Source organism: Saccopteryx bilineata, chromosome 1 (genome assembly GCF_036850765.1).
Source record: "Saccopteryx bilineata isolate mSacBil1 chromosome 1, mSacBil1_pri_phased_curated, whole genome shotgun sequence".
In the NCBI taxonomy this organism is placed as follows: domain Eukaryota; kingdom Metazoa; phylum Chordata; class Mammalia; order Chiroptera; family Emballonuridae; genus Saccopteryx; species Saccopteryx bilineata.
The window spans coordinates 251614614-251639369 of NC_089490.1; the positions used below are offsets into that span (position 1 = coordinate 251614614).

Genomic DNA, 24756 nt, shown 5'->3' on the forward strand with positions numbered 1-24756 from the left:
ATTCTAACAGCACCAACTCAAATGGTCACAGGTGCCAGACAGATAAAGGACATGAATACAGTGTCAGATAGAGAGCAATGGGAAGGGGTGGGGGCCATGGGCCAGCGGCCCGAATGCCCGCTAAAAGCCTAGCTGCCGGCCAGCACCAGAAGGTTGCAGCCGTGGGGGAACCGAGACCTAAAGTCACCCGATCTTACAACGTTTTAGTCATGCTTTTCGATTCACACAACCTCAAACTCTTCATACTCCTGTGTGAAAAGGATATTCAAAGTCAATGTCTAGCCATTATCAAGCCTAGTCTAGAAATGTAAAGTTGGGGCTTTGAGAAGGAGGAGAGGCAGTTTTCAGTGTGTGGTAATGGAAGTGTTTGGGAAGATTGGTCACGCCAGGTAAGAGGATGGGAAAAGGAACCCAGGTCTGCCACTGTGATTCAGTGGCAGAGAGAGTCCAAAGGGCAGAAATAAAGTCACGGAAGCCCAGCCAGCAAGTGTCAATGAAGAATTACCGAGAGCATCAAATTCTGGGGAAGGTTATCACATTTAAATAATGAAGTCCCCGCATTCCCTTAAAATACATTCCCATCTTTTAAAATGGTAATGTATCGCAGGGAGAGGACGGTGATGGTCCCCTGCAGTCCTCTCATAGTTTTCCATCTCCCTTGGCAGCTGGGGCGGAACCCAGCCATTTGGTTGAGAGACAACCTTCTGAGATGGTAAGGAAGGAGACAGACGCAGCCCCAGAGTTCCTATAAAAATTCAGTGGTAATAGTGAACTTGAGCGCACAGGTTTACATCGCTGCGTCTAAAACCCCTTTCCAAGTGCCTTGTATTGTTTATCTCGTTTCATTTCCTTTCTTAAAAAACAAAATCATTGCAGTATTACTGATCTTTTCTGATTTGCGGAGGGTTGGGGTGAAATCTAAAGGAAACAATTTCTCTTTATCGGCGTATGCGTAACAGCCACTTCCTTCTCCGGAAGTGTCCCAAGTAGTCTCTGGCCTCGTGAAGAGCCGATAAAGAGCCCCCAGGTAGCTTCTGTGTCGATGGTCCCATTTCCTTCGCCATCGGAATCTCACAGACTCTTCTAGATGGGTGCAAGTGAAAGGGATGCAGATTCCTTGAGCATTTCTCCATTCATCAGACTGCTCTGGGCGGCTGTGTTTGTGTCCTAGATCGGCTCCTACTTTGGCAGCGTTTTAACCACCGTCGACATTGACAGAGACTCCAATACCGACCTCCTCCTCGTCGGGGCCCCCATGTTCATGGGAGCAGAGAAGGAGGAACAAGGGAAAGTGTACGTGTACTCACTGAATCAGGTAAGGGGGCAGCGAAAGCGGGGCAACCCGGGAACATCTCTTCCTTTCTTTTTTAATTTCAAGTAAATAATATCATTCTAATTTTTCACTCCCTTGGGAAAAGGAGCAGAGAAGATTCCAGGGGCCCACCATCATCACCTCAGTCTCTCAAGGGACATTAGCATTCTCATAAAGTAGTTCAAACCCTTGGATATTTTTCTGCTTTGGAAATGTGAAGTATTCCTTTTTAGACAGGACAGGGTAAAAATAAATGTAAATCTCACTCAACTGCTAAATATATCACAGGCAGCCATTCATGAGCGCAGGTCTGGAGGTGTGAGTAACCTTGGCAGGGAGCACCCACGGGGGGTGGGGCATGCGGAGGGGCCAGACTGAGGAAGCCACAGCAGACATCTTCAGCAAACTACTGTGGTCTTGGGCTTTCACTGGGCTGGGGTGAGACTTTGTTCTCCACTCCTGACTTTAGACATTATTTGTTAAGTGAAATAATTCTTAATTTCTTCAATAGAAGGTTTTTTGTTGTTTTCTTGTTTTGTTTTTTGGGGTTTTTTTTTTGTTTGCTTTTCTGTTTTGTTTTTTGCTGCTTACAGCAAAGTATGCTTAGTTTTCTAAATTCTAAGAGTCTCTCCATGTCGATTATTTAATTCGCAAATGCTGTATTTTTCTCTCTATCATTGTTTTGGCTTCGTCCCGTCAGTTTTTTGTGCTCTGCCTGGCTTTTCCCCTTCTCCCAAGAAAGTGTGTTCCTGTCCATTGCTAGTAGTTCTGAGCTGTAATGAGTTGTTGCTTTTTTATTTTTTTTGTAACTCTAGATGGGTTTGGGAAAAGTTTGCTTTTGAACAGAGTAAGTTTCTCTGTAAGGGAGAATCTATAGAGACTTTTCAAAGATGCACTACTCTGGTTAAGTGATGTGAATTGAGAACTTCAGGATTCAGCTCCTTTGCTTTGAAAAGATGCTGCGAGGGACACACTATCTCGATTGCATGAAACAGAGGACCCAGCCCTGGACAGTTGGCTCAGTGGTAGAGCGTCGGCCTGGCGTGCAAGGGGTCCCGGGTTCAATTCCCAGCCAGGGCACACAGGAGAAGCGCCCATCTGCTTCTCCACCCCCCCCCCTTCCTCTCTGTCTCTCTTCCCCTCCCGCAGCGAGGCTCCATTGGAGCAAAGATGGCCCGGGCGCTGGGGATGGCTCCTCGCCTCTGCCCCAGGCGCTGGAGTGGCTCTGGTTGCAACAGAGCGATGCCCCGGAGGGGCAGAGCATCGCCCCCTGGTGGGCGTGCTGGGTGGATCCCCTTCCGGGAGTCTGACTGTCTCTCCCCGTTTCCAGCTTCGGAAAAATACAAAAAAATAAAATAATAATAATAATAATAAAAAGAAAGAAACAGAGGACCCATTAAAATCCTCAGTCTGTCTTCCTGCCCACACATCTATGCTTTAAAATCTCCCAATTCAGATAAACCCAGGTTTCAAGGAATTGTACAAAGGTGACCCTGGATGTATAGAGGGTATTCACGGGCGCCAGTTTAGCCTGCACTGAAAAAGGCCACACTGTGCCACAGTCACGGTAGAAACCCGTCCGTGTCCCGTTTGCTCCTCCTGCCAGACGAGGTTTGAGTACCAGATGAGCCTGCAGCCCCTGAAGCAGACGTGCTGCTCGACGCTCAAGCACAACTCCTGCACCAAGAAGAACAAGAACGAGCCGTGCGGGGCTCGCTTCGGAACCGCCATCGCCGCTGTCAAAGACCTCAACCTGGACGGGTTTAATGACGTGGTGATAGGGGCCCCCCTGGAGGACGACCACGGGGGCGCCGTGTACATTTACCACGGCAGCATCGGCCGCACGCTCCGGAAACAGTACGCGCAGGTGAGCCAAACCCACCTTCCGCGTAGGTGAGCACACCTGCGGGCCCACAGCCCGCCCCTCACGTGATAAGCGGCCAGGGCGGGCCTCACCTGTCTTGCTTCAAGACTTATTTAATTTCATTCTTCTGTATCTATTGAGCGACTCGATTTTTCATTCTCTTCCAAATTGCCTTTATAGAAGAATTGCTTGGTATTTCATCCTTTTATCTAGTGTTTCTGTTGTTAGCTATGCCTGCATAACCCAATTTTTTGAAATGCTAAAACAAATTTTTTTAAAGCACACACATAAAAGAGAATTTTTAATACTGCCACTGAACACCTGCAATGCACCTGATCCAAACCAGAGGGGCCCACTTTCAGAATGAGGAACCCTGGTGACGTGATTTTGCTGTTAAAGGAGATGAAGTTATTGGTTTTATAGTCAGTATCCGTGTTGTTATAATAAAACTGCATTACAGTTATACTTATGAATTAAATTGGTGTACTTTCATCACATGAATTTGGGTTTCCAAGGCTTTATCATTTTCTCACAAGGAACCCCTCTTGGAACAAAAGTCTGAATAATTAAACTGTCAGGGTTTTCTGTTCCTGTTTTAAGTTTATTATCAGTGAATGGTTCTAATCCACAAATATAATTATTTTTCTATGTGAGAAAAATATAAATTTTCAGAAGTGTGTAATGCACTCTAAAAAACGGAGAATTCAAAGAAATTCTTCTAACATAATTTTCTGTTTTTAAGTAGCCATCTTTAAATTAGGCATTGGACAACTACTTGTCCATAAAATGGAATTTACTATTTTCTAGCTGATATAACAAGAAAAGAAAATTAGAACATTGATTATTCCTTTGGATATTTGATTCTTCTTTTTGGCTCTGTAATCAAGAGAATTCTCAAAATGTACTAATAAATAAATTTGATAAGTCTATAGATAAATTGGGAAGTCATGCTTAACTTTTCATGATGTCACAATGACAGCGGTGGAGCCAGAGAAAGGGCGGATGCCAGTGACGACATTCCTGTCCCTTTAACAAATGGCTTGTTTCTGTTAAACATCATAATGATACTGATTGTACTGGAAATGAACACCATTGGCCACAGGGACATGAGGGGTCAGGGTCTACAGGAAGAGTTCTTTCTACCACTCTGTTCTTTTAGGATCAACCCTGCAAATTTAATGGAGCGAGTGGCATTTGCAGTAAAAAAAAAAAAAAGTAAAAAATTTAACATCATTAATAAAAGGAATGGAGTTGTCATAAGCAATTTATTTTGTAAAATGACAGAAAATCAAGATGCAGCATTAAAAGAGACTATTAGAGTTGAGCTTCTTTAAATGCTCTCCCCCAGATCGGTGGGGATGCGTTCCCTTGCTTCCATAGTAACCAGAGGTGCTGGGGCGGGGGGGGGGGGGGTCTCAGCAGCACACTGAACCAGCTCCTCCGGGACCAAGGAGGCAGATCTCTCCCCCAATTTGTGGAAAAATATAAGACAGCACTTCCCAATGAGCCACAAACATTAAAGCATGGAAAATGTTCCCATTGGCTTTGCCTTCTTTGGCTTCTTATTTTATGATTTTTAAGTGGAAAATAGGACGATGGGACAACCCCAAGTTTAGGGAGGGGTCTGTCTGTCCTGCCTCCTTACTACTGGGTTCTAATAAAACACTATCAGCTTGAACCAACGCTAAATGAGGAAGTACATGACGCGCGGGGAGGCACACGGCTCAGCCTTCCAGAACCCTGTCTGCATCCGTGCCCTCCCAGACTGTGGACACGTGTGGATGCAATGGGTCTATTGTGCACATGACAGAGGCACCATTTTCGATAGACAGTGAAGATCACATATGGTCAGATATTTGGGTGGAATGTATTACTGATACCCAGCTCCAAGTTCTGTGAACACACTGACCGGAAACAGTGTCCTACTTCCCCACTGCTTGTGTGGTGTGTGTTCAAGGTCCCCAGCACTTGATGCTTCTCTGTGTCCTGGGAGTGGATCGGAACTCAGAAACAGAGCCCATTAAAATGTTTTCCCTGAGGATCAGACGAGATGATGTTATATAATTTCCACATATCCCCCCCCCCTCGGTGTCAGGAACCCTGAAATAATTTGTCTGTGCTATAAAAAGAATATCCTTCAGGGAAAAAAATTTGAGTAATTTCTCTTGTCTCCCTCCACATGAGGGGTCTCTTGGGCACTTTTCCCAAAAGTTCTTTGAAGTTCCTGTTAACCAATCCCAAGGTCTCAGATTTATTTGATATGGTTTTTGAAGAGACTCTTCTGATATGAGAACTCTCGATTCTCTCGATTTGCACAGCGTATTCCATCAGGTGGAGATGGAGAGACGCTGAAATTTTTCGGCCAGTCCATTCACGGAGAGATGGATTTAAATGGTGACGGTCTGACTGATGTGACAATCGGGGGCCTTGGTGGTGCTGCCCTCTTCTGGTATGTATTTTAATAACACCCAATGAATCTTAAATATTTTAGTTCTAGAGGTCAGAGGATGATTAAAGCTTACATTACACCAAATTATGTATTGCATTTTGTGCTTCGTTATTCAGATAAAAATGATGCAGCTTGGTAAGCTGGAAGACCATGTCAAAGGAACAAGTAAAATCAACACGTAATTTGGCTCAGCCTTTCAAATTGCCCGCATCCCAAAATTAATTTCAATTAATTTTAAAATCCTAGTCGATGGTTGAATACATATAATAATGTAATTGTATTCAATTACTTATTTATAAAATGATTTATTAATTGATAGCATTAATAACTCTAGCTTTAAATAGTTAGAGAAACAACTTCAGGAAGAACTTTATTTGAAAAAAGTGGCTAACCATATATGAAGAACAGCACGATGGAGAATTTTGTATGATAATTTTTTAAAATGTTACAGACTTCATTAAGACCTATACAGGAAAAATTTAACAAATAAAAGTTATATTTATGATACGGACCTTGATGGAAAGTATACATGTTGATTCTTCCAAATTGACCATGGGCTTAATGTAATTCAGGTGAAAATAAACCTCAGTGGTTATGTTCCCAAAAATTTACCTAGAAGAGTAGTAAAGAAAATTGTGGGAGACCAAGGTGAAGATAGAGACCTGGAAATTGACGACTGTCATAATTTAAGATAAAACTAACAGTCAAATAAAAATTGTACACTAAATCGTACACAGATAATAACCATTCTGTTAAAAAAAAAACATGTTTTAGCTTCACATATAACTATATATACAGCTGCTATACATATAACAATATGGACAGCTGCCACACATATGACGGCATTACAGTTGCTATTCACATAATGGTGTCTACAGTTGCTGTACATATAACTATGTATGAAGTTGCTATACTTATAACTAGAGAGAAAAGTAAACTGAAAGGCTGTGCTCAGAAAAGGAGAAGGCTGTCAGCAAGAGGCTGGGACCGTGGGACTCCCTGAAATCAGAAGTCATCAGTGTCAGGGACAAAGAGTACATGCATTTTGTTTTTGTTTGAATTCTTCCAAATTTAAAAAATTAACATGTATACCTTACAGACACATGGGGTATCTCCGGGGAAAATGAGGAACTCCTCGGGGCACCCTGGACTTCAGGCAAGCACCACTTTAATAGGAAAGTGTAGGTCTCTTAGGGGCAGTACATATCTCTAGGAAAGATGGCCCTCAGAGGCAGCGATGGAGGTGCGCAAGTTTGTGTTGCGGCTTGTCTGAGGGTTGTGTGCACCCCTTGTCCCCTCTCCTGTGAGGAGTCGGTATGCTCTGGCTAACGAGACCCCCGGGGAGCGGATTTGTCCCTTTTGAAGGCTCTGTCTCAGGCAGGTGGGGGAGCCCAGGCAAGGCCTGCCTCTGCATTTGCTGTTTTTCCAGGGTCTGCAGCAGGAAACAATGTATCAGTGCAGACTGTTGGGGGTGGGGGCATGTCCTGAACTTTGATGATCCTATTTTGGAGTGGCATATTCTTCTACCTTCTAGAAACAAAAGCCCAATGTGATTCCAGAACAACCTGAGTGTCCTCACAACATCAGACACACTTGTCTGTGTTAAATCCAGCCGAGACATGGTGTTGCCAGGGCCCTGCTTTCCGCAAAGACTCACCCCTCACTGTGCTCACTGTCTACTCGCCGGCTGGTGGCCTTCATGACCGTGGTTCCTGTGTCTCTAGGTCCCGAGATGTGGCTGTGGTGAAAGTGACCATGACTTTTGAACCGAACAAAGTGAACATCGAGAAGAAGAACTGCCGCATGGAGGGCAAGGAGACGGTGTGCATCAACGCCACGCTGTGCTTCGACGTGAGGTTGAAGTCCAAAGAGGACACGGTGTATGAAGCCGGTGAGTGGTGGCCGGCGCTGTGCGTGGTGCGGGGCAGCAGGGCAGTGCCGTTGTCCCGTGCGATGATATCCGTCAGACGCGGTGGTCCCCTACGCCAGGGACCCGCGCGTCCCCTCTGCCCTGGTGAACACTAGGAACCCTGAAAAAGCTCTGTTGCAGAAGGAATGGGTTGCGGAACCCAGTAGGTCTGGAGCAGACCCTGTACATGATGACCGCAACATTCCAGAGCCCCCGTAGCTCTGCGCTTACTGTAAACAATCAGGTGCCTAAAAGAGTCAACAGGAGAGAGAGAGAGAGAGAGAGAGTTTAGGAACTGGGCTTCACAGGAGCCCGGGGCATTCCTCTGCGTCTTCACCACCAAGCATGCCCTCTTCCCGGCCCCTCCCTGGCAGGACTGGGATTGCGGACTATGTGAGGGCTGTGCCACCCCCCCTTCCCAGCAGCCCTTTGCTGCACTCAGGTGACTCTCATTTTTGAGTCCGGCATTCAGGCATGTCGCAGCAGCCCGGTGTCCCCCGCCTCCCCACACACGGCTCTTTCTAAAGCTTTTTATTGAAATTAAAATATGTTGGAGTCAGAACTGTGAAGGCTGCTGGCTACAGAAGAGCCATTCCCTCTGCAGACCAAGCATCGCCGGGGCGAGAAGAAATATTCACCTTCACAATCCATTGCCCTTAGCTCGCCCCACCTATGGGCACAGAGATGCTCTGCCGTGGCCCCTGACTAGGCGATAAAGGAGGTGCAGGAATGGAAAAGGGTGACTTACATTTCCATACCCAACATTCTTTCAGTCTTTGTGAATGTTTATATAGTAACTAAGCAATCAGATGAGAAGGCTTATCACCCTCCTAGAAATGATAAGGTTTAACTTGTTTTCCTTATTGTGGTATGTTTATTTTATTTAACTTACTTAGTAAGCTCATTTTATTATATGCTTTGGACATCGTCTAAAATGACATTTTTTTATAAATGTCATTGTATGTATGTTTGTCTCTGTTGAAATATAACATGATCAATATTCTAAGCAAGTAAATCCAGTAGACACAGGCATGACCAGAAAATTAGGTGAGACATAGGGGTGTATGTGCACGCATATATATTACAAAAGAAGTGTAATTAAATGTCAAAGGCATAGTGAATGCACAAAGCAATTCTATGGAATTCCTCGAGGTTATCTTCATGACTGTGAATACCATCATTCTATGGTAGTGTAGATATACTGAGGAATAGAAGCTTTTTGTTGACTGCCAAAGAAATTATTTTTTAGCATGCTAATTTAATAAGTTGGGTCCTAAAAATATCACCCTGAAAACATTTCTGTCCATTCTTTTCTTTCATTTTTTATAGATATGCAGTACCGTGTCACCCTAGATTCACTAAGACAGATATCACGAAGTTTCTTCTCCGGAACTCAAGAGAGAAAGATTCAAAGAGACATCACAGTTCGAGAATCAAAATGCACTAAGCACTTCTTCTACATGTTGGCAAGTAAATCATTTATTATCGCTGCCTTATTCCAAATCAAGAACACAGCATAGATGTCTTATTTTAAGCCAGTCAAATCTTTACTGTTTTATTTCAAAGTGCACATCACAAAATAAACTTTATTGCGCGTGTTCCCTTTCGTCAGAAAATCACAGGTAGGATCTCATTACAGAAAACATTTTGTCAAACTCTCTCTGGTCTTTCCGGTGGGTGTTGTCAGACAGCCACGCCTCACAGAATAGTGAAGGGCCCGGGGCAGTGGTCAATGAGAGACCTGTCTCTTCATTTATTCTTTCAACTTGAGAACATTTAAGTTCTATCATCCTCATTCGCCTCAGGACACATAATTAAGTGTCCTGAGGCAGAACAGTTGGGTCCTGTGCTTTCTGAGGTCTCTTCTCATCCTGAATGATGCATTTCATTCCTTGACTTAAAATTGAAAGGAGAGATACGTCTTTATATTCTGGAAGCCTTATGCTCCCTAAATTTCTTTCTATTTGAGTAGAACGGGGACCTTGGAAAATAAATCATTAATCTCTAGAAATAGCTGTTAAGCTAGCTTGAATCATTTTAATGTAGTTTATTGGGTCACCGTTTATGTAGGGAGCATCCTGATGGAGGGCAAGTGTATCTTAAATATTTTCTCTTTAAAGAAGGGTGGAATGCACGCAATGAGGGAACTCTGACGTTAGTAACTGAGACGGACACTTAGAGACATTCCTCGGTGATTTTCATTCAGTATTCCCCACGACACCGAACACAATAAACTTATTCTGTCACTACTAAGGTGAAACTATGCTTGGGGATGGGGCGGGGTGGGCTGGCATTGTCCCTCCGTATGAGCCCATGAGGACTGACGTTGTCCCTCCTGTATGAGCCCATGAGGACTGACGTTGTCCCTCCCGTATGAGCCCATGAGGACTGACATTGTCCCTCCCGTATGAGCCCATGAGGACTGACATTGTCCCTCCCGTATGAGCCCATGAGGACTGGGCATTTAGGAGTTGAAACATGGATAAAATGGGTCAGGGCGTGAAGCCAAGGGTGGCACTGCCTCCCACCTGTTGAAAGTCATGGTCATGTGTACATTTGTCCAGAATTTAGGTATCTAGGTATCTAGCACTGGTGTTGCAAGAAATGAACTAGTTTCCAAATTGCCAAATTTCTTCTGGATCTTAATGGACACTTTCACATTTGTCCTGGACTCAGCCAGGTTGGAATTCGTATCCAAGGGATTTTGGCAAAGTTGTCTCATGGCTTAGAAGTTCGGTTTTTCATCTGTAAAATAATGCCTGTGGTAGTTACTCATCTTGGAGGATGACTGAAATACTTCTCAGTATTGTGTACAAAACTCCTAATTCTGGACAGGCCATGAAAGATGGTTGTTACGGAATGACAGTCTAAACAATCATGATCATATGAGCATTTTTTATACATCATTCACATCATACCGTTCTTATAATGCAAGATATATAGTACATATTGCCTGACCAGGTCGTGGCACTGTGGATAGAGCATCAGCCTGGGACACAGAGGACCCAGGTTCAAAACCCTGAGGTCACCAGCGTGAGCATGGGGTCGCTGGCTTGAGCATGGTATCATAGACATGACCCCATAGTCGCTGGCAGGGGCCCAAGGTCTCTGTCTTGAGCAAGGGGTCACTCGCTCTGCTGGAGCCCCTGGGTCAAGGCACATATGAGAAAGAAATCAATGAACAACTAAGGTGCTGCAGTGAAGAATTGATTCTTCTCATCTCTCTCCCTTCCTGTCTGTCTGTCCCTGTCTGTCTTTCTCTCTGTCTCTCTCGCTAAAAAATAAAATAAAAAGATATATATGATAGTATATTCATGAAATGCAACTCAATTTAAAAGAAGTTTGCTGTTCTGAGTTCAGGGTGCTTTGCTAAAAGTATTACACAGTGGTTGTTAGCTCGGGGTCTCAACAGAAATGACATTGTTATGCAGGTAGCTTCGAGTGGTTCATCCCGACATGGCAAAGTATGACCAGTGCCATCACTCCTGCAGGCCCCTCTGCATGCCAGCTGGGGCCCAGGTCCTGGCAGAGGTCGGGCAGGCTCCAGAAGGGCAAGTCTGATGAGGTCGCCTGTCAGGTCAGGTGCACAGGAAGGTCCCAGTAAGGCTGGCCCACAGGGACAGAAGAAGGAAGCCATAACAAGGCCAGAACACCCAGGAAATAGGATGCTCATGATATATTTTGTGTTTTGACCTCTAGGACAAGCATGACTTTCGGGACTCTGTACGTGTGACTTTGGATTTTAATCTTAGCGATCCAGAAAATGGGCCCATTCTTGATGATTCTCTACCAAATTCGGTGCATGAATATGTAAGTCTTTTTTTATTTGAAATGCCTATTTGTGGCTATTAAGAAAAAACTTGAAATACATAAACAGACGCACATACACACATATAATTGACTTAGGGTTATTTGTACGTGTGCATAGCAAGGTACAACAACCTCATCATTCCAACAGACACAACAACTCTAAATCAGTTATATTAAAATGAAAGAAAAAGATCTAGACTCTTCCTATGGACTTTTCCCAACATTTTAAACTTTCTATTATTGGAGTTTAAGTAGACTTATAAGTGACACCTGTTTTTACCTCTCCTAAATTCAGGGCCAATTGAAGAAAGACATGGCTTGGTGAAATGGAGCATTCTTTGCTCATTTACTAATGAACTTGACACTATTTTTTTTTCTGTATTTTTCTGAAGCCGGAAACGGAGAGAGACAGTCAGACAGACTCCCGCATGCACCCGACTGGGATCCACCCGGCATGCCCACCAGGGGGCAACGCTCTGCCCACCAGGGGGTGATGCTCTGCCCCTCTGGGGCGTCGCTCTGTTGCGACCAGAGTCACTCTAGCGCCTGGGGCAGAGGCCGAGGAGCCATCCCCAATGCCCGGGCCATCTTTGCTCCAGTGGAGCCTCGGCTGCGGGAGGGGAAGAGAGAGACAGAGAGGAAGGAGGGGGGGGGTAGAGAAGCAGATGGGCGCTTCTCCTGTGTGCCCTGGCCGGGAATCGAACCCGGGACTTCTGCACGCCAGGCCGATGCTCTACCACTGAGCCAACCGGCCAGGGCTGACACTATTTTTTTTAAAAACTATTCTAGGTAGAATGGGGGTTCTCCTACTGAACCAGACATGGGCTACAGTAACCAAATGGGTCACCAGCGATGTCAGGCCTTCTTCATGGGGGCCCACCTCATGACAATGGAGGCATAGAGCAGAATGTGTGCTTCCCATGGGCATGCCATGCCGCCTGGAAGCAGAAGAGATGGGAAGGGACTGAACTGTGTTCCCCCAGGTCCTGCCTCTGCATTCAGAGCCCCCGCCCCAGCCCTGAGGGAGGGAGTGCACCTGCAGAAGGAGGGGCCTCAAGTGGGGCACCAGCAGAGAGCTCTGGGACAGGGACCAGTTTGCCCCACGCCCCCACCTTCTGCTCTTCTTCCTCCCTCCCTCTTCCTTCTTTCCTTCCTTCCTTCCTCCCTCCCTCCCTTCTCCTCCCTCCCTCCCTCCCTTCCTTCCTTCTTTCCTTCCTTCCTTCCTTCTTTCTTTCCCCTTTCCTTCCTCCTTCCTTCCTCCTTCCTTCCTTCCTTCCTTTCTTCCTCCCTCCTTCCCTCCCTCCCTCCCTCCCTCCTTCCCTTTCTCCCTCCCTCCCTCCCTTCCTTCCTTCTTTCCTTTCTTCTTTCTTTCCTTCCAAATCTGTTTACAGACTACTTTAGACACAGCAAGCAGCAGAGCCACAGTCCAGCCTCGGACACAGGCATGAGGCGACCGTGAGCGTGCATGCCATGAGGGGAATGAACCCAGAGCTCCCAGAGAGGCTGCTGCCTGGGCTGGGCTGTCCCCTGGCAGTGCCTGCAGCTGAGCCCTGAGGGACAGGGTGACTTCCGTCCTTGGCAGAGAAGTGGGGGAATCAGGGTTCCAGGTGGGAGGGGGGACGTGAGTAAAGGTTCTGAGGTATAAAGAGAACTCACTCATCTCAACAAGCAGAAGATGAAGGGATAGGGATGTGGGAGAGGTGGGAGGTGTGGGAGCCAGGCATTCACGCTGGTGCCCGGCCCAGAGTAACGCTTTTGGGAAGAGTGGTCAGGTGCTATGGATGGTTTCACCTGCCATGTAGAGAATGACTGCAGGGGCACGGTGGGTGCGGGAGACCAGGGAGGGGAGATGGGGATGACTGGGCTGGAAGGAATCTAGGGAGGGGTGCAGAGGACTTGAGGGGCACCTAGGGGGGTGCAGAGGACTTGAGGGGCACCTAGGGGGGTGCAGAGGACTTGAGGGGTACCTAGGGGGTGCAGAGAACTGAAGGGTACCTAGGAAGGGTGCACAGGGCAGTCCTGGGTGGTGGGTGGGTAAGGAGGGAGGGCTTCCTGAAGGGGAGGCAACAAGGAAAGGTCCCCGTTTTGTGACCTGACTTTTCCGCCCTCCTGACTGACCTATCCAATGTTCCTAAACATTGGAATCTTTTCCATAGGAAATGTCATCATTGGAGACCAGTGTTCAAGTGTTGTCCTCTCATAGATTTAGACCTTACTATCCTTGACTTAATATTTTTTTAAGTATTATGTTAATCTAGCCAACTAAAGCCAGTGAAAAATATATGTGAAAACCATGCATTCTTTAAAGGACTGCAGGAATTTGTACCCAAAAGTAAACGTTTATTCATTTCCGCTACAATGTATAGGGACAGGTATAAAATGCTGTATGATTTCTGCAGTGACATCTGTTTTCTTCATGAGTTGCTTAGCGTGCTTGTCCATATGTCATTCCTTTTACTCGATAACACTTCGCTACATTTTGGAACATGTTTTCCTGGGACCATTTCAGATCCCCTTTGCCAAAGACTGTGGCAACAAGGACAAGTGTATCTCAGACCTCACGCTGGACGTGTCCACCGCGGAAAAGGGGCTGCTCATCGTCCGGTCCCACAACGACAAGCTCAACATCAGCCTCACAGTCAGAAACAAAGGAGACAGTGCCTATAACACCAGAACCATGCTGCATTATTCTCCAAATCTGGTGTTTGCTGGAATTGAGGTAAACTTTCAGTGTCTCATTTATCTACTCTCGGAATAAGGATTTATTTACTTATTTTATAGATTTTATTTATTGATTTTTTTAAAGAGAGGAGAGAGAGATAGAGGGGAGGAATGGGAAGCATCAAGTCATAACTGTTTCTTGTATGTGGCCTGGGCAAGCCTAGGGCCTCGAACCGGCGACCTCAGGATTCCCGGTCAACACTTGGAATAAGGATTTATTGAACCTACTTTTCATACTACTGAACTGATTATGTTTACTACACTGATTTTTGTAAGAAGGGAAAGCATTTTCTACAAAACAAGTACTCTCTAATAATGAAAATACCAACATTTCTGTTTTGACATAATTCTTCAGAGATGTGTGTCTCTTCTTGGGTTCAGTATGAAAAGAGGATCTCTGATTTATCAAAATCATGTTTCACCAAATCTTTAAAGCGCTGTAATTGAGACTGAGTCAAGAAAAAATAAACATAGTAATCAGAGTCAAAACAGTTTCGCAGACGTGCAGAGAGGGAGTAATGCAGGTGTTGAACCAAAAACATTTGCATGCAGAAAAATCAAGATGCTATTCCCCACTTTCTGTGTAAAATCCTTACACAGACCAGAGAGTTATGTGAAATGACTGTTTCACTGTCATGCAGAAACTTTCAAATTATTTTGGCAATAACACATAGCTGCATAAGTTACTTATCAGGAGTAATTGGTACATACTTCCAAACTTGAACTTTGCTTCTAATTTCTGATCTCTGAATGAATCCCCTTGAGTTAAAATTCTGTAGGTATTCAGGTAAATTAATTATACATGAATTAATAATTTTAATATCATTTATATTAAAAGCAAATACACTCATTATAGAGAACATTAGATTCTATTGTTTTGTTTCTGTAAATTTATATCGTCACTGATATTTTTTTCTCCATTTGTTAAGACATCACTTTAGTAATGTGATTAAGATAGACTTGGTAAATGTTTTATATTACAGCCATATATATTTGATTAAAAGTGTTAATTATAAATCTCAATGTACAAAGTAACAATGGAAAGGGTTACTGTTGTGATCATGGGCTGTATCCACCTCCTCTGCCTCTGTGGTCTTTTTTCTTTCTATTATTTTTTTTTAATATTAAGCGAGAAGAGGGGAGGCAGAGAGACAGACTTCTGCGTGAACCTTGACCAGGATTCACCTGGTAAGCCCCCTACCAGGCGATGCTCTGCCCATCTGGGGCTGCTGTTCCATTGTTTGGCAACCGAGCTAATTTTAGCACCTGAGGTGAGGCCATGGAGCCATCCTTAGTGCCTGGGGCCAACTTGCTTAAATGAGCCATGGATGCAGGAGTGGAAAAAAGAGATTGGGCGGGGGGGAAGCAAATGGTCACTTTTTCTGTGTGCCCTGATCAGGAATCAAACCTGGAACATCCACATGCCAGGCTGACCCTTTACCACTGAGCTAACCAGCCAGGGCCTCCATGATCTTGGACAGACAGCAACTTAAAAAAACAGGACGCATCTCCTCTGCTCTGTTAACAGTGACAGGAACAATGGTTGCATCTTTTCTTGAGCCGTATTGTATGCCAGGCCTTATGTGTTCCATTCTCATTCATTCTTTTGTAAGTGGGTATTCCCATGGTGCAGCGATTCTAAAACAAACCCTTGCCCTCCACATTTGAACCTTTCTGTAGTTGCATTTGCACTTGATGGTGTGTTTATTAACCTAGCAGCATTCTATTTTCTCTTTATTGGTATATACGTATATATAAAATAACGCTGTCTCATATTCAGCAGCATTTTTAAACTTAATGAGGAAGAGTATAACTAACCCCACTGGACAGAAAATTAGGAGTCTTGACAAGGATGCAACCAACAGTGATGGAGTCAGGAGTCCAGTCCCGGCGGTCCCCGCTCCCACACTGCACTGAACTCCTCTCGTCTGCCAGTCGCTGTGGGCTTCCCTGGGCCCATCTTGTCTGTGACTGTTGCATCCAGTCCCCCAGTCACCTGTGAGGCAGGGGCTGCGAGCTCTCCCATCTTACAGTGGAAGGAAGATCTGGACAGAGAGCATGATGTACTCTGTCCTGCCAGCCCCCTGAATATCAGTGGTGTTTTCAGATTTCCACGGGTTGTGAGACAGGTGATCCTAGAAGGCTGTGACTTCCCCAACTAAATTGAAGGACAAATCTCAGCAAGGTTGAGTGTAGGGCACAGCTGGGAAGATGCTAGCAAGCCAGGCTTGAGGAAGTCACCTGCGTAACCACTCTGATTCCGGGTCTCCGATTCTCTTCCTAGGCGATCCAGAAAGACAGCTGTGAATCCAACCACAATATCACATGTAAAGTTGGGTATCCATTCCTGAGAAGAGGAGAAATGGTAAGCAGACGATACAGAATACAAGCAGCAACTGGATATGAGTAATAATATGCTCAAAGACAAACATGTAACTCTTTCCAGGGTGAGGTCGGTGAGGAAGATGAGAGTTTGAATTTTGAGCCCTTGAAATCGAAAGGCAATTGTTGCATGAGCCTAATTCAGACACGAAAGACAAAATGACAAATTTATGCCGGATAATGTTATCTGATCACATGGAGCTAGAACGTGCACGCATTAGAGTCCCCTGTGTGGTGGGCTTTGCTCACATGTAGGAAAGTTTCTTTTGTCCAATTTGGTTTAGAACTTTATATAAAAACTCCGCTGTCATTTCTCTCTCTTTTTTTTTAAATTGAATTTGTGGAGTGACACTGGTTAACAAAACTATACAGTTCAGATGCACAATTTAGTGGACTCATGCATCTCTCTTCTTAATAAAAGCCTCATTGAGCTATAATCCGGATTCCCTACAATTCACTCATTTAAAGAATACAATTCATTGGGTGTTAGTTTACCCAACGAATTGTGAAGTGTGCAGCTGTCACCACAATCCATCTTAGAACATTCTCACATCCCCAAAGGAAACCCTGGAGGCTCTACCAGGTACTGCTGTTTTTCCCTCAGCAGCTCCTCCCAAACCCCAGACAACCACTAATCTGCTGCCTTTCTCTGTGGATTTGCCTATTCTGACATTTTTATATAAATAAAATCCAATCGTATGCTATGAGGTCTTTAGTGTCTGGAAGAATTTCTCAGAATTAAGTTACCTGTATCAGAGAGTCAGTAGAACAAAAAACAGTATTTTAACTGCACTTTTGTAAGCAAAACTCAGTACTTTTTTTATAGTTTAGTTTATTCTAAATAGCCAAGTCTTTCGTTTGATTTATTTGTTGTTGTTATTCCTCAAAGGTGCAAAACTTTTTACACTGTCAAATTCATGAAGCCAAGTATCTTTTTCTCTATTTTACATTAAATATATATATAACTGGTTGCTGATATTTGAAGATATACATACATTCAAGAGACTTTAATTATGATCATTCCATAATTATATTATTTATGATTGTGATCTTATATTATATTTCTTATTGGAAATACAATAAGACAAACAATGTACCTTTATGTTAATGGTTTCTGATTAGTATGTTATTTTTATTAATATAATTGGAATAATTGTTTAAATTCAATGTTACTATGCAAACAATATTACATTTCAACTTGAAAAGGACGTGTACATGATATCTTATTTTATTTTTGAAACATGAATTTTTATTTTGTAAAATCATATTTCTTAAATAATTCATGATGTGAGTTTAGGTCATGTCATTTCTGTAACTCAGCATTGTAATCTAAGGAAAAGTTTTCTTTATCTGGTCCTAAAGATGCATATTTTTATTTCATAGGTAACTTTCAAAGTATTATTTCAATTTAACACGTCTTATCTCATGGAAAATGTGACCATTCTCTTAAGTGCAACAAGGTTGGTTTATGGTTGTGCATGAGTGTGTGTGTATAATTAGCAAAATAAAGACATTTTTATTTTATAAGAATAGTGCTCTAACTGGATGAAACCATTTGTTCTAGGAGCTTTAGAACATGTAATCACACATCACTTCTATCTGCCAAATTGCATTTAAAGTTATTTAAAATTATACAGTCTCTACTTATTTAAAAAACTTTTTCTGGCTGCTCATCAAGACAGATTTAGTTTTATGATACTTTTCAGTGGCTTAATAATTGTTTTTTTCCCAAACCAATCAAAGCTTCTGAAAAATGACACAGACTACATAGACTAAAAAGAAGCAAAAGGATAATAAGTAAACTTAAACAGGGGCTTAATTTTCTTCTAACCACTATTACCCAACAGACCAAATGCTTCCTGAAATATAGTTCTATCTTTTATTGCTTTAATTTCAAGTAACTACCATGGTGCCTGGCATCTAATAATCACTAAATAAATGTAGAATGAATGAATAAATGAGAGAATAATTCGATGGATAAATTCTCTGTGTACAATTGAACTCAATGAATACTTATTTGAAATCTACAATGGACAAGATATTGAATGAGTCACTGTAGGAATATGAAAATTATTAAGGGCACATACCTCTTCATGGGTGAATGTTACCATGGGGGGCTGAGACTAGTATATAACTTCTTGTTATTCAGGGTAGAATAAGGTTTTAGATTTGTTCTCAGTTGTGTGACCCTCATTGTATCTCTTTGTAAGGTCCTCATCTCTGATAAGTAAGTTAGAATCACCTGTTAAAAACACAGAAGTCCCAGGCCCCAATTTGGACCCACCAAGTCCATGTTCCTAGGAGAGAAACCCAATGATCTGTGTGTTTAAGAACAGACCCAAGCATTCTTAAGATTACCTTCATGGACTCTTGAGAAGCTTGGGGATGAGTCAATGTGGTCTTCAACCCTGGTCTTAAACCCTGGTTGTGCTTCAGAATCAACCCGGGGACCTTTAACCATACCCATCTCTGGGCTCCCTCCCCACCCCATTAAAAGGCCAAGCATTGAATGTACTTTTGTCTAGTTACTAATTTAAGCTCCTCTTTCCAATGCTCAGAAATACCTCCACCTGGTCAGTGGTTGAACGATTTATCTGAATGTGCTCTGTGCATTTTCTAGTGACAGCGAGGAGCCCCCGGAAGCCCTTTCCGACAACGAGGTGAACATTTCCATCCCAGTGAAATATGAAGTTGGACTCCAGTTTTACAGGTAGGAGGGCACTGCATTTTTATGTGGCTGCCTTTCTAGGACCTTGGGGGCTCTGGAAGGGTGGTCGCTGGTCCCTGGCCATAGCCCTCATCACTTATGAGAAAGACAACATCGGAGGCCCCACCCCAGACGTACCGACTCAGAAACTCTGGGGGAAGGGCCCAGAAATCAGTGTTAAGTAAAGCCCGTTGGGTAATTCTCATGCACTCTGAATTTGATAACCAGCGTACTACACAATGTACACTATGAGGGGATAGTGATACAGGGTTGCATGAGCAGCTCAGTCTTGAATCGAAGTGCAAGGTGAAGACCCAGACGTCCTTCACAGAAGTGTTCTCAGAGGTCACCAGCTTGTTTAGAGGCTGTTGTTTCCCTCGTGTGGGGTCTGAGCCATCTGTCTGTTCCGGATGCTCGAGATTAAATATTTCTCATGGACAGGAGCTGTTGATGTCTTTGGCTTTTCACATACCCTCCTTTCTCTGAATAATTCCTGATCCATCCAAATACCAGTCATGTTGGCCACCTTTCCTACTATACTTTCCCTGGTTTAAGCAGGATGTCAAGCTTTGGCTAAATAAACATGCGCAATGAATGCAAAAAAAAAAAATGTAAGAGTCGGATTCACTTTCAGTTTAAAAGTTTTATCATGTTATCAGTTTATTTCCTATGGCATTTTCCCTCTGCTGGTCATGGGCCACAAAGATGAGAGGGTTACAGAGTCTACGGCAGGCGTCCCCAAACTACAGCCTGCAGGCCGCATGCAGCCCCCTGAGGCCATTTATCCGGCCCCCTGCCGCACTTCTGGAAGGGGCACCTCTTTCATTGGTGGTCAATGAGAGGAGCACTGTATGTGGCAGCCCTCCAACAGTCTGAGGGACAGTGAACTGGCCCCTTGTGTAAAAAGTTTGGGGACCCCTGGTCTACGGGGAGATTGCATTTCTGTTTCTTAGCCTTTACGTTTTATTAACTATGTTCTATTTTGCTATATCCACTTCTCTGGGAACACTGACTCTTTCCCCAAGAATATTTCATTTATTTAGAATCAAATTTTGGCAAATTGTTATATTTTTTTGTCTTCTTTTAACTGAAATGAGGCTTGAAAATGTGTTTATATTTTATCCTACTAAGTTCTTCCAGAGATCATGAAGAAGTTGTATAGAAAGATTGAATTTTTTTTTTAAGTTTAGCAGTAAATAAAAACCTTAAACAGGTCACAAATTTTAGAAAACCATTAAAATTCAGCAATACTGAAATACCACATTTTAGCTTGACTTCACTAAATGTAAGTTTTATTAGTGAATTCGTGGAAGCTTTTCATTTGGTAACAATGAGGTTTTTGAAGGAAGGTTTTTTCTTTGTTTTTTAGAGAAGGGAGAGAGATGAGAAGCATCAGCTTGTAGTTGCAGCTCCTTAGTTGTTCATTGATTGATTTTTCATATGTGCCTTGACCAGGGGTCTATAGTGGAGTGAGTGACCCCTTGCTCAAGCCAGTGACTTTGGGCTCAAGCCAGTGACCTTGAGATTTCAAATCTGGTTCCTCAGCATCCCAGGTCGACACTCTAGCCACTGTGCCACCACCTGGTTAGCCAACAATGAGATTTTTATTTGAAAATTATATATTTAATATATTTTAGCATTTTAAGGCCTTCTACATATCAGTTACTATTGAACTAAATTATATTTAATCCTTCTTACCCTCCTCAAAGATTTAATTTTAGGCTTCAGGGTAAAAATATTTGCCTCTGACTTAAAATCTCTGTAACTATTTTTTGAGGGGCTTCCTGGTAGGAAAAAAGAAAAAGAATACGGCAAAATAAAAGTTAAATTGTGTTGCGTTTTATTTTTTTTCTACTACTAAATTCTCTTTTTTTTTTCAATTAATACTTTTAAGCTCTGCCAGTGAATATCATATTTCAATTGCGGCCAATGAGACAGTCCCTGAAGTTATTAATTCTACTGAGGACATTGGAAATGAAATTAATATCTTCTACTTGGTAAGAAGTTACATTTAAATTAACAGTGTAAGAAATTATTTGTATCTTTATAAATTCAGTGAAGTATTAACAGACCTGTATGAACATGTTGGTTCAACAGTTCTGTCAGTATATTTTGCTTTATAACACCGGGGAACAAAATTTTTGTTGCATCCACAAAAACACTTGTTCTTCCCTAATTCGAGAGTGTTGATCTCAAATCTGACATTAGTTTTTCTCTGTAAGCTACAGATTTTTTGCAATTCAAGATTTTAGGTTTTCATCTTATTGTAAAATTTTCAACATTTAGTTTAACATAATGAAGTAGAATGTCTTCTTGGGCATCATCTTTGTGAAAATGTAATAATTTATATAATGCAGTACATACACTAAAAGATATGATTGCATCAGAATTTGTCTCCAATTTCAAAACAGAACATATTAAAACACTTATTTTAGTCATAAAATTTGCGCAAAACTTATTTAAATTCTATTCAGGCAAAAATTTTCATTTGTAGCTCTTGCGTTTGTGTACTTGTTGAGGACAATCTCGTTTAATGCTCCAGCAGCACTCTGCTCATCAGTAACAGCTCCAAGATTTTCGGGAAACTTAAAGGTGACTGACTGTTCAGGAAGTGAATCTTTTTATTTTTTATAAATTATTTATATTTTAATGGGGTGGCATCAATAAATAAGGGTACATATGTTCAAAGAAAACATCTCCAGGTTATCTTGTCATTCAATTATGTTGCATACCCATCACCCAAAAGTCAGATTGACCTCCATCACCTTCTATCTGGTTTTCTTTGTGCCCCTCCCCCTCCCCCTTCCCCTCTCCCTCCCTCTCCTCAGTAACCACCACACTCTTGTCCATGTCTCTTAGTCTTGTTTTTATGTCCCACCTATATATGGAATCATGCAGTTCTTAGTTTTTTCTGATTTACTTTTTTCACTCCATATAATGTAGTCAAGATTCAACCATTTTGTTGTAAATGATCCAATGTCATCATTTCTTATGGCTGAGTAGTATTCCATAGTGTATATGTGCCACATCTTCTTTATCCAGTCATCTATTGAAGGGCTTTTGGTTGTTTTCATGTCTTGGCCACTGTGAACAATGCTGCAATGAACATGGGGCTACATGTATCAATGTCTCTGAGTTTGGGGGGTATATACACAGTAGAGGGATTGCTGGGTCATAAGGTAGTTCTTTTTTCAGTTTTTTGAGGAACCACCATAATTTCTTCCATAGTGGTTGTACTACTTTACTTTCCCATCAACAGTGAATGAGGGTTCCTTTTTCTCCACAGCCTCTCCAACATGTGCTATTACCTGTCTTGTTGATAATAGCTAATCTAACAGGTGTGAAGTGGTATCTCATTTTAGTTTTGATTTGAATTTCCCTAATAACTAATGAAGATGGGCATCTTTTCATATATCTGTTGACCATTTGTATTTCTTCCTGGGAGAAGTGTCTGTTCATGTCCTCTTCCCATTTTTTTGATTGGATTGTTTGTTTGTTTATTGTTGAGTTTTATGAGTTCTTTGTATATTTTGGATATTAGGCCCTTACCTGAGCTGTTGTTTGAAAATATCATTTCCCATTTAGTTGGCTGTCTGTTTATTTTGTTGTCAGTTTCTCTTGCTGAGCAAAAACTTCTTAGTCTGATGTAGTTTCATTCATTTATCTTTGCCTTCACTTCTCTTGCCTTTGGAGTCAAATTCATAAAATGCTCTTTAAAACCAATGTCCATGAGTTTAGTACCTATGTTTTCTTCTATGTACTTTATTGTTTCAGGTCTTATATTTAGGTCTTTGATCCATTTTGAATTAATTTTAGTACAAGGGGACAAACTGTAGTTGAGTTTCATTCTTTTGCATGTGGCTTTCCAGTTTTCCCCGCACCATTTGTTGAAGAGGCTTTCTTTTCTCCATTGTGTGTTGTTGGCCCCTTTATCAAAAATTATTTGACTATATATATGTGGTTTTATTTCTGGACTTTCTATTCTGTTCCATTGGTCTGAGTGTCTATTTTTCTGCCAATACCATGCTGTTTTGATTGTCGTGGCTCTATAATATAGTTTGAAGTCAGGTATTGTAATGCCTCCAGCTTCATTCTTTTTTCTTAGGATTGCTTTGGCTATTGGGGTTTTTTATAGTTCCATATAAATCTGATTTTTTGTTCCATTTCTTTAAAAAATGTAGTTGGAATTTTGATGGAAATTGCATTAAATTTGTATATTGCTTTGGGTAATATGGCCATTTTGATTACATTTATTCTTCCTATCCAAGAACAAGGAATATTTTTCCATTTCATTGTATCTTTTTCAATTTCCCTTAACAATGCTTTGTAGTTTTCATTATATAGGTCCTTTACATTCTTTGTTATGATTATTCCTAGGTATTTTTTGTTGTTGTTGTTGCAATCATGAAGGGGATTATTTTTTTTTTTTTTTTTTTTTTTATAATTTTATTTTTTTAATGGGGTGACATCAATAAATCAGGATACATATATTCAAAGATAACAAGTCCAGGTTATCTTGTCGTTCAATTATGTTGCATACCCACCACCCAAAGTCAGATTGTCCTCTGTCACCTTCTATCTTGTTTTCTTTGTGCCCCTCCCACCCCCTATCCCTCTCCCATTCCCCCCTCCCCACCGTAACCACCACACTCTTATCAATGTCTCTTAGTTTCACTATTATGTCCCACCTACGTATGGAATAATACAGTTCCTGTTTTTTTCTGATTTACTTATTTCGCTTCGTATCATGTTATCAAGATCCCACCATTTTGCTGTAAATGTTCCGATGTCATCATTTCTTATGGCTGAGTAGTATTCCATAGTGTATATGTGCCACATCTTCTTTATCCAGTCATCTATTGATGGGCTTTTTGGTTGTTTCCATGTCCTGGCCACTGTGAACAATGCTGCAATAAACATGGGGCTGCATGTGTCTTTACGTATCAATGTTTCTGAGTTTTGGGGATATATACCCAGTAGAGGGATTGCTGGGTCATAAGGTAGTTCTATTTTCAGTTTTTTGAGGAACCACCATACTTTCTTCCATAATGGTTGTACTACTTTACATTCCCACCAACAGTGTATGAGGGTTCCTTTTTCTCCACAGCCTCTCCAACATTTGCTATTACCTGACTTGCTAATAACAGCTAATCGAACAGGTGTGAGGTGGTATCTCATTGCCGTTTTGATTTGCATTTCTCTAATAGCTAAAGAAGATGAGCATCTTTTCATATATCTGTTGGCCATTTGTATTTCTTCCTGGGAGAAGTGTCTATTCATATCCTCTTCCCATTTTTTTATTGGATTGTTTGTTTGTTTGTTGTTGAGTTTTATGAGTTCTTTGTATATTTTGGATTTTAGGCCCTTATCTGAGCTGTTGTTTGAAAATATCATTTCCCATTTAGTTGGCTTTCTGTTTATTTTGTTATCAGTTTCCCTTGCTGAGCAAAAACTTCTTAGTCTGATGTAGTCCCATTCATTAATTTTTGCCTTCACTTCTCTTGCCATTGGAGTCAAATTCATAAAATGCTCTTTAAAACCCAGGTCCATGAGTTGAGTACCTATGTCTTCTTCTATGTACTTAATTGTTTCAGGTCTTATG

At 42.1% G+C, this 24756-nt stretch overlaps 1 protein-coding gene across 1 annotated transcript in view; it reads left to right on the top strand.

Annotated features, from left to right (window-relative positions):
- ITGA1 (integrin subunit alpha 1) overlaps positions 1 to 24756 on the top strand; it is a 183594-nt gene that overhangs the window by 125152 nt on the left and 33686 nt on the right. Inside the window, exons 13-23 of the mRNA XM_066240685.1 lie at positions 1172 to 1315; positions 2919 to 3179; positions 5495 to 5625; positions 7350 to 7516; positions 8864 to 9000; positions 11234 to 11344; positions 13854 to 14063; positions 16350 to 16430; positions 17831 to 17907; positions 19068 to 19157; positions 21049 to 21151. Of these exons, the coding sequence (XP_066096782.1) occupies positions 1172 to 1315; positions 2919 to 3179; positions 5495 to 5625; positions 7350 to 7516; positions 8864 to 9000; positions 11234 to 11344; positions 13854 to 14063; positions 16350 to 16430; positions 17831 to 17907; positions 19068 to 19157; positions 21049 to 21151 (1512 nt within the window). The remainder of the gene's footprint in view (positions 1 to 1171; positions 1316 to 2918; positions 3180 to 5494; positions 5626 to 7349; positions 7517 to 8863; positions 9001 to 11233; positions 11345 to 13853; positions 14064 to 16349; positions 16431 to 17830; positions 17908 to 19067; positions 19158 to 21048; positions 21152 to 24756) is intronic.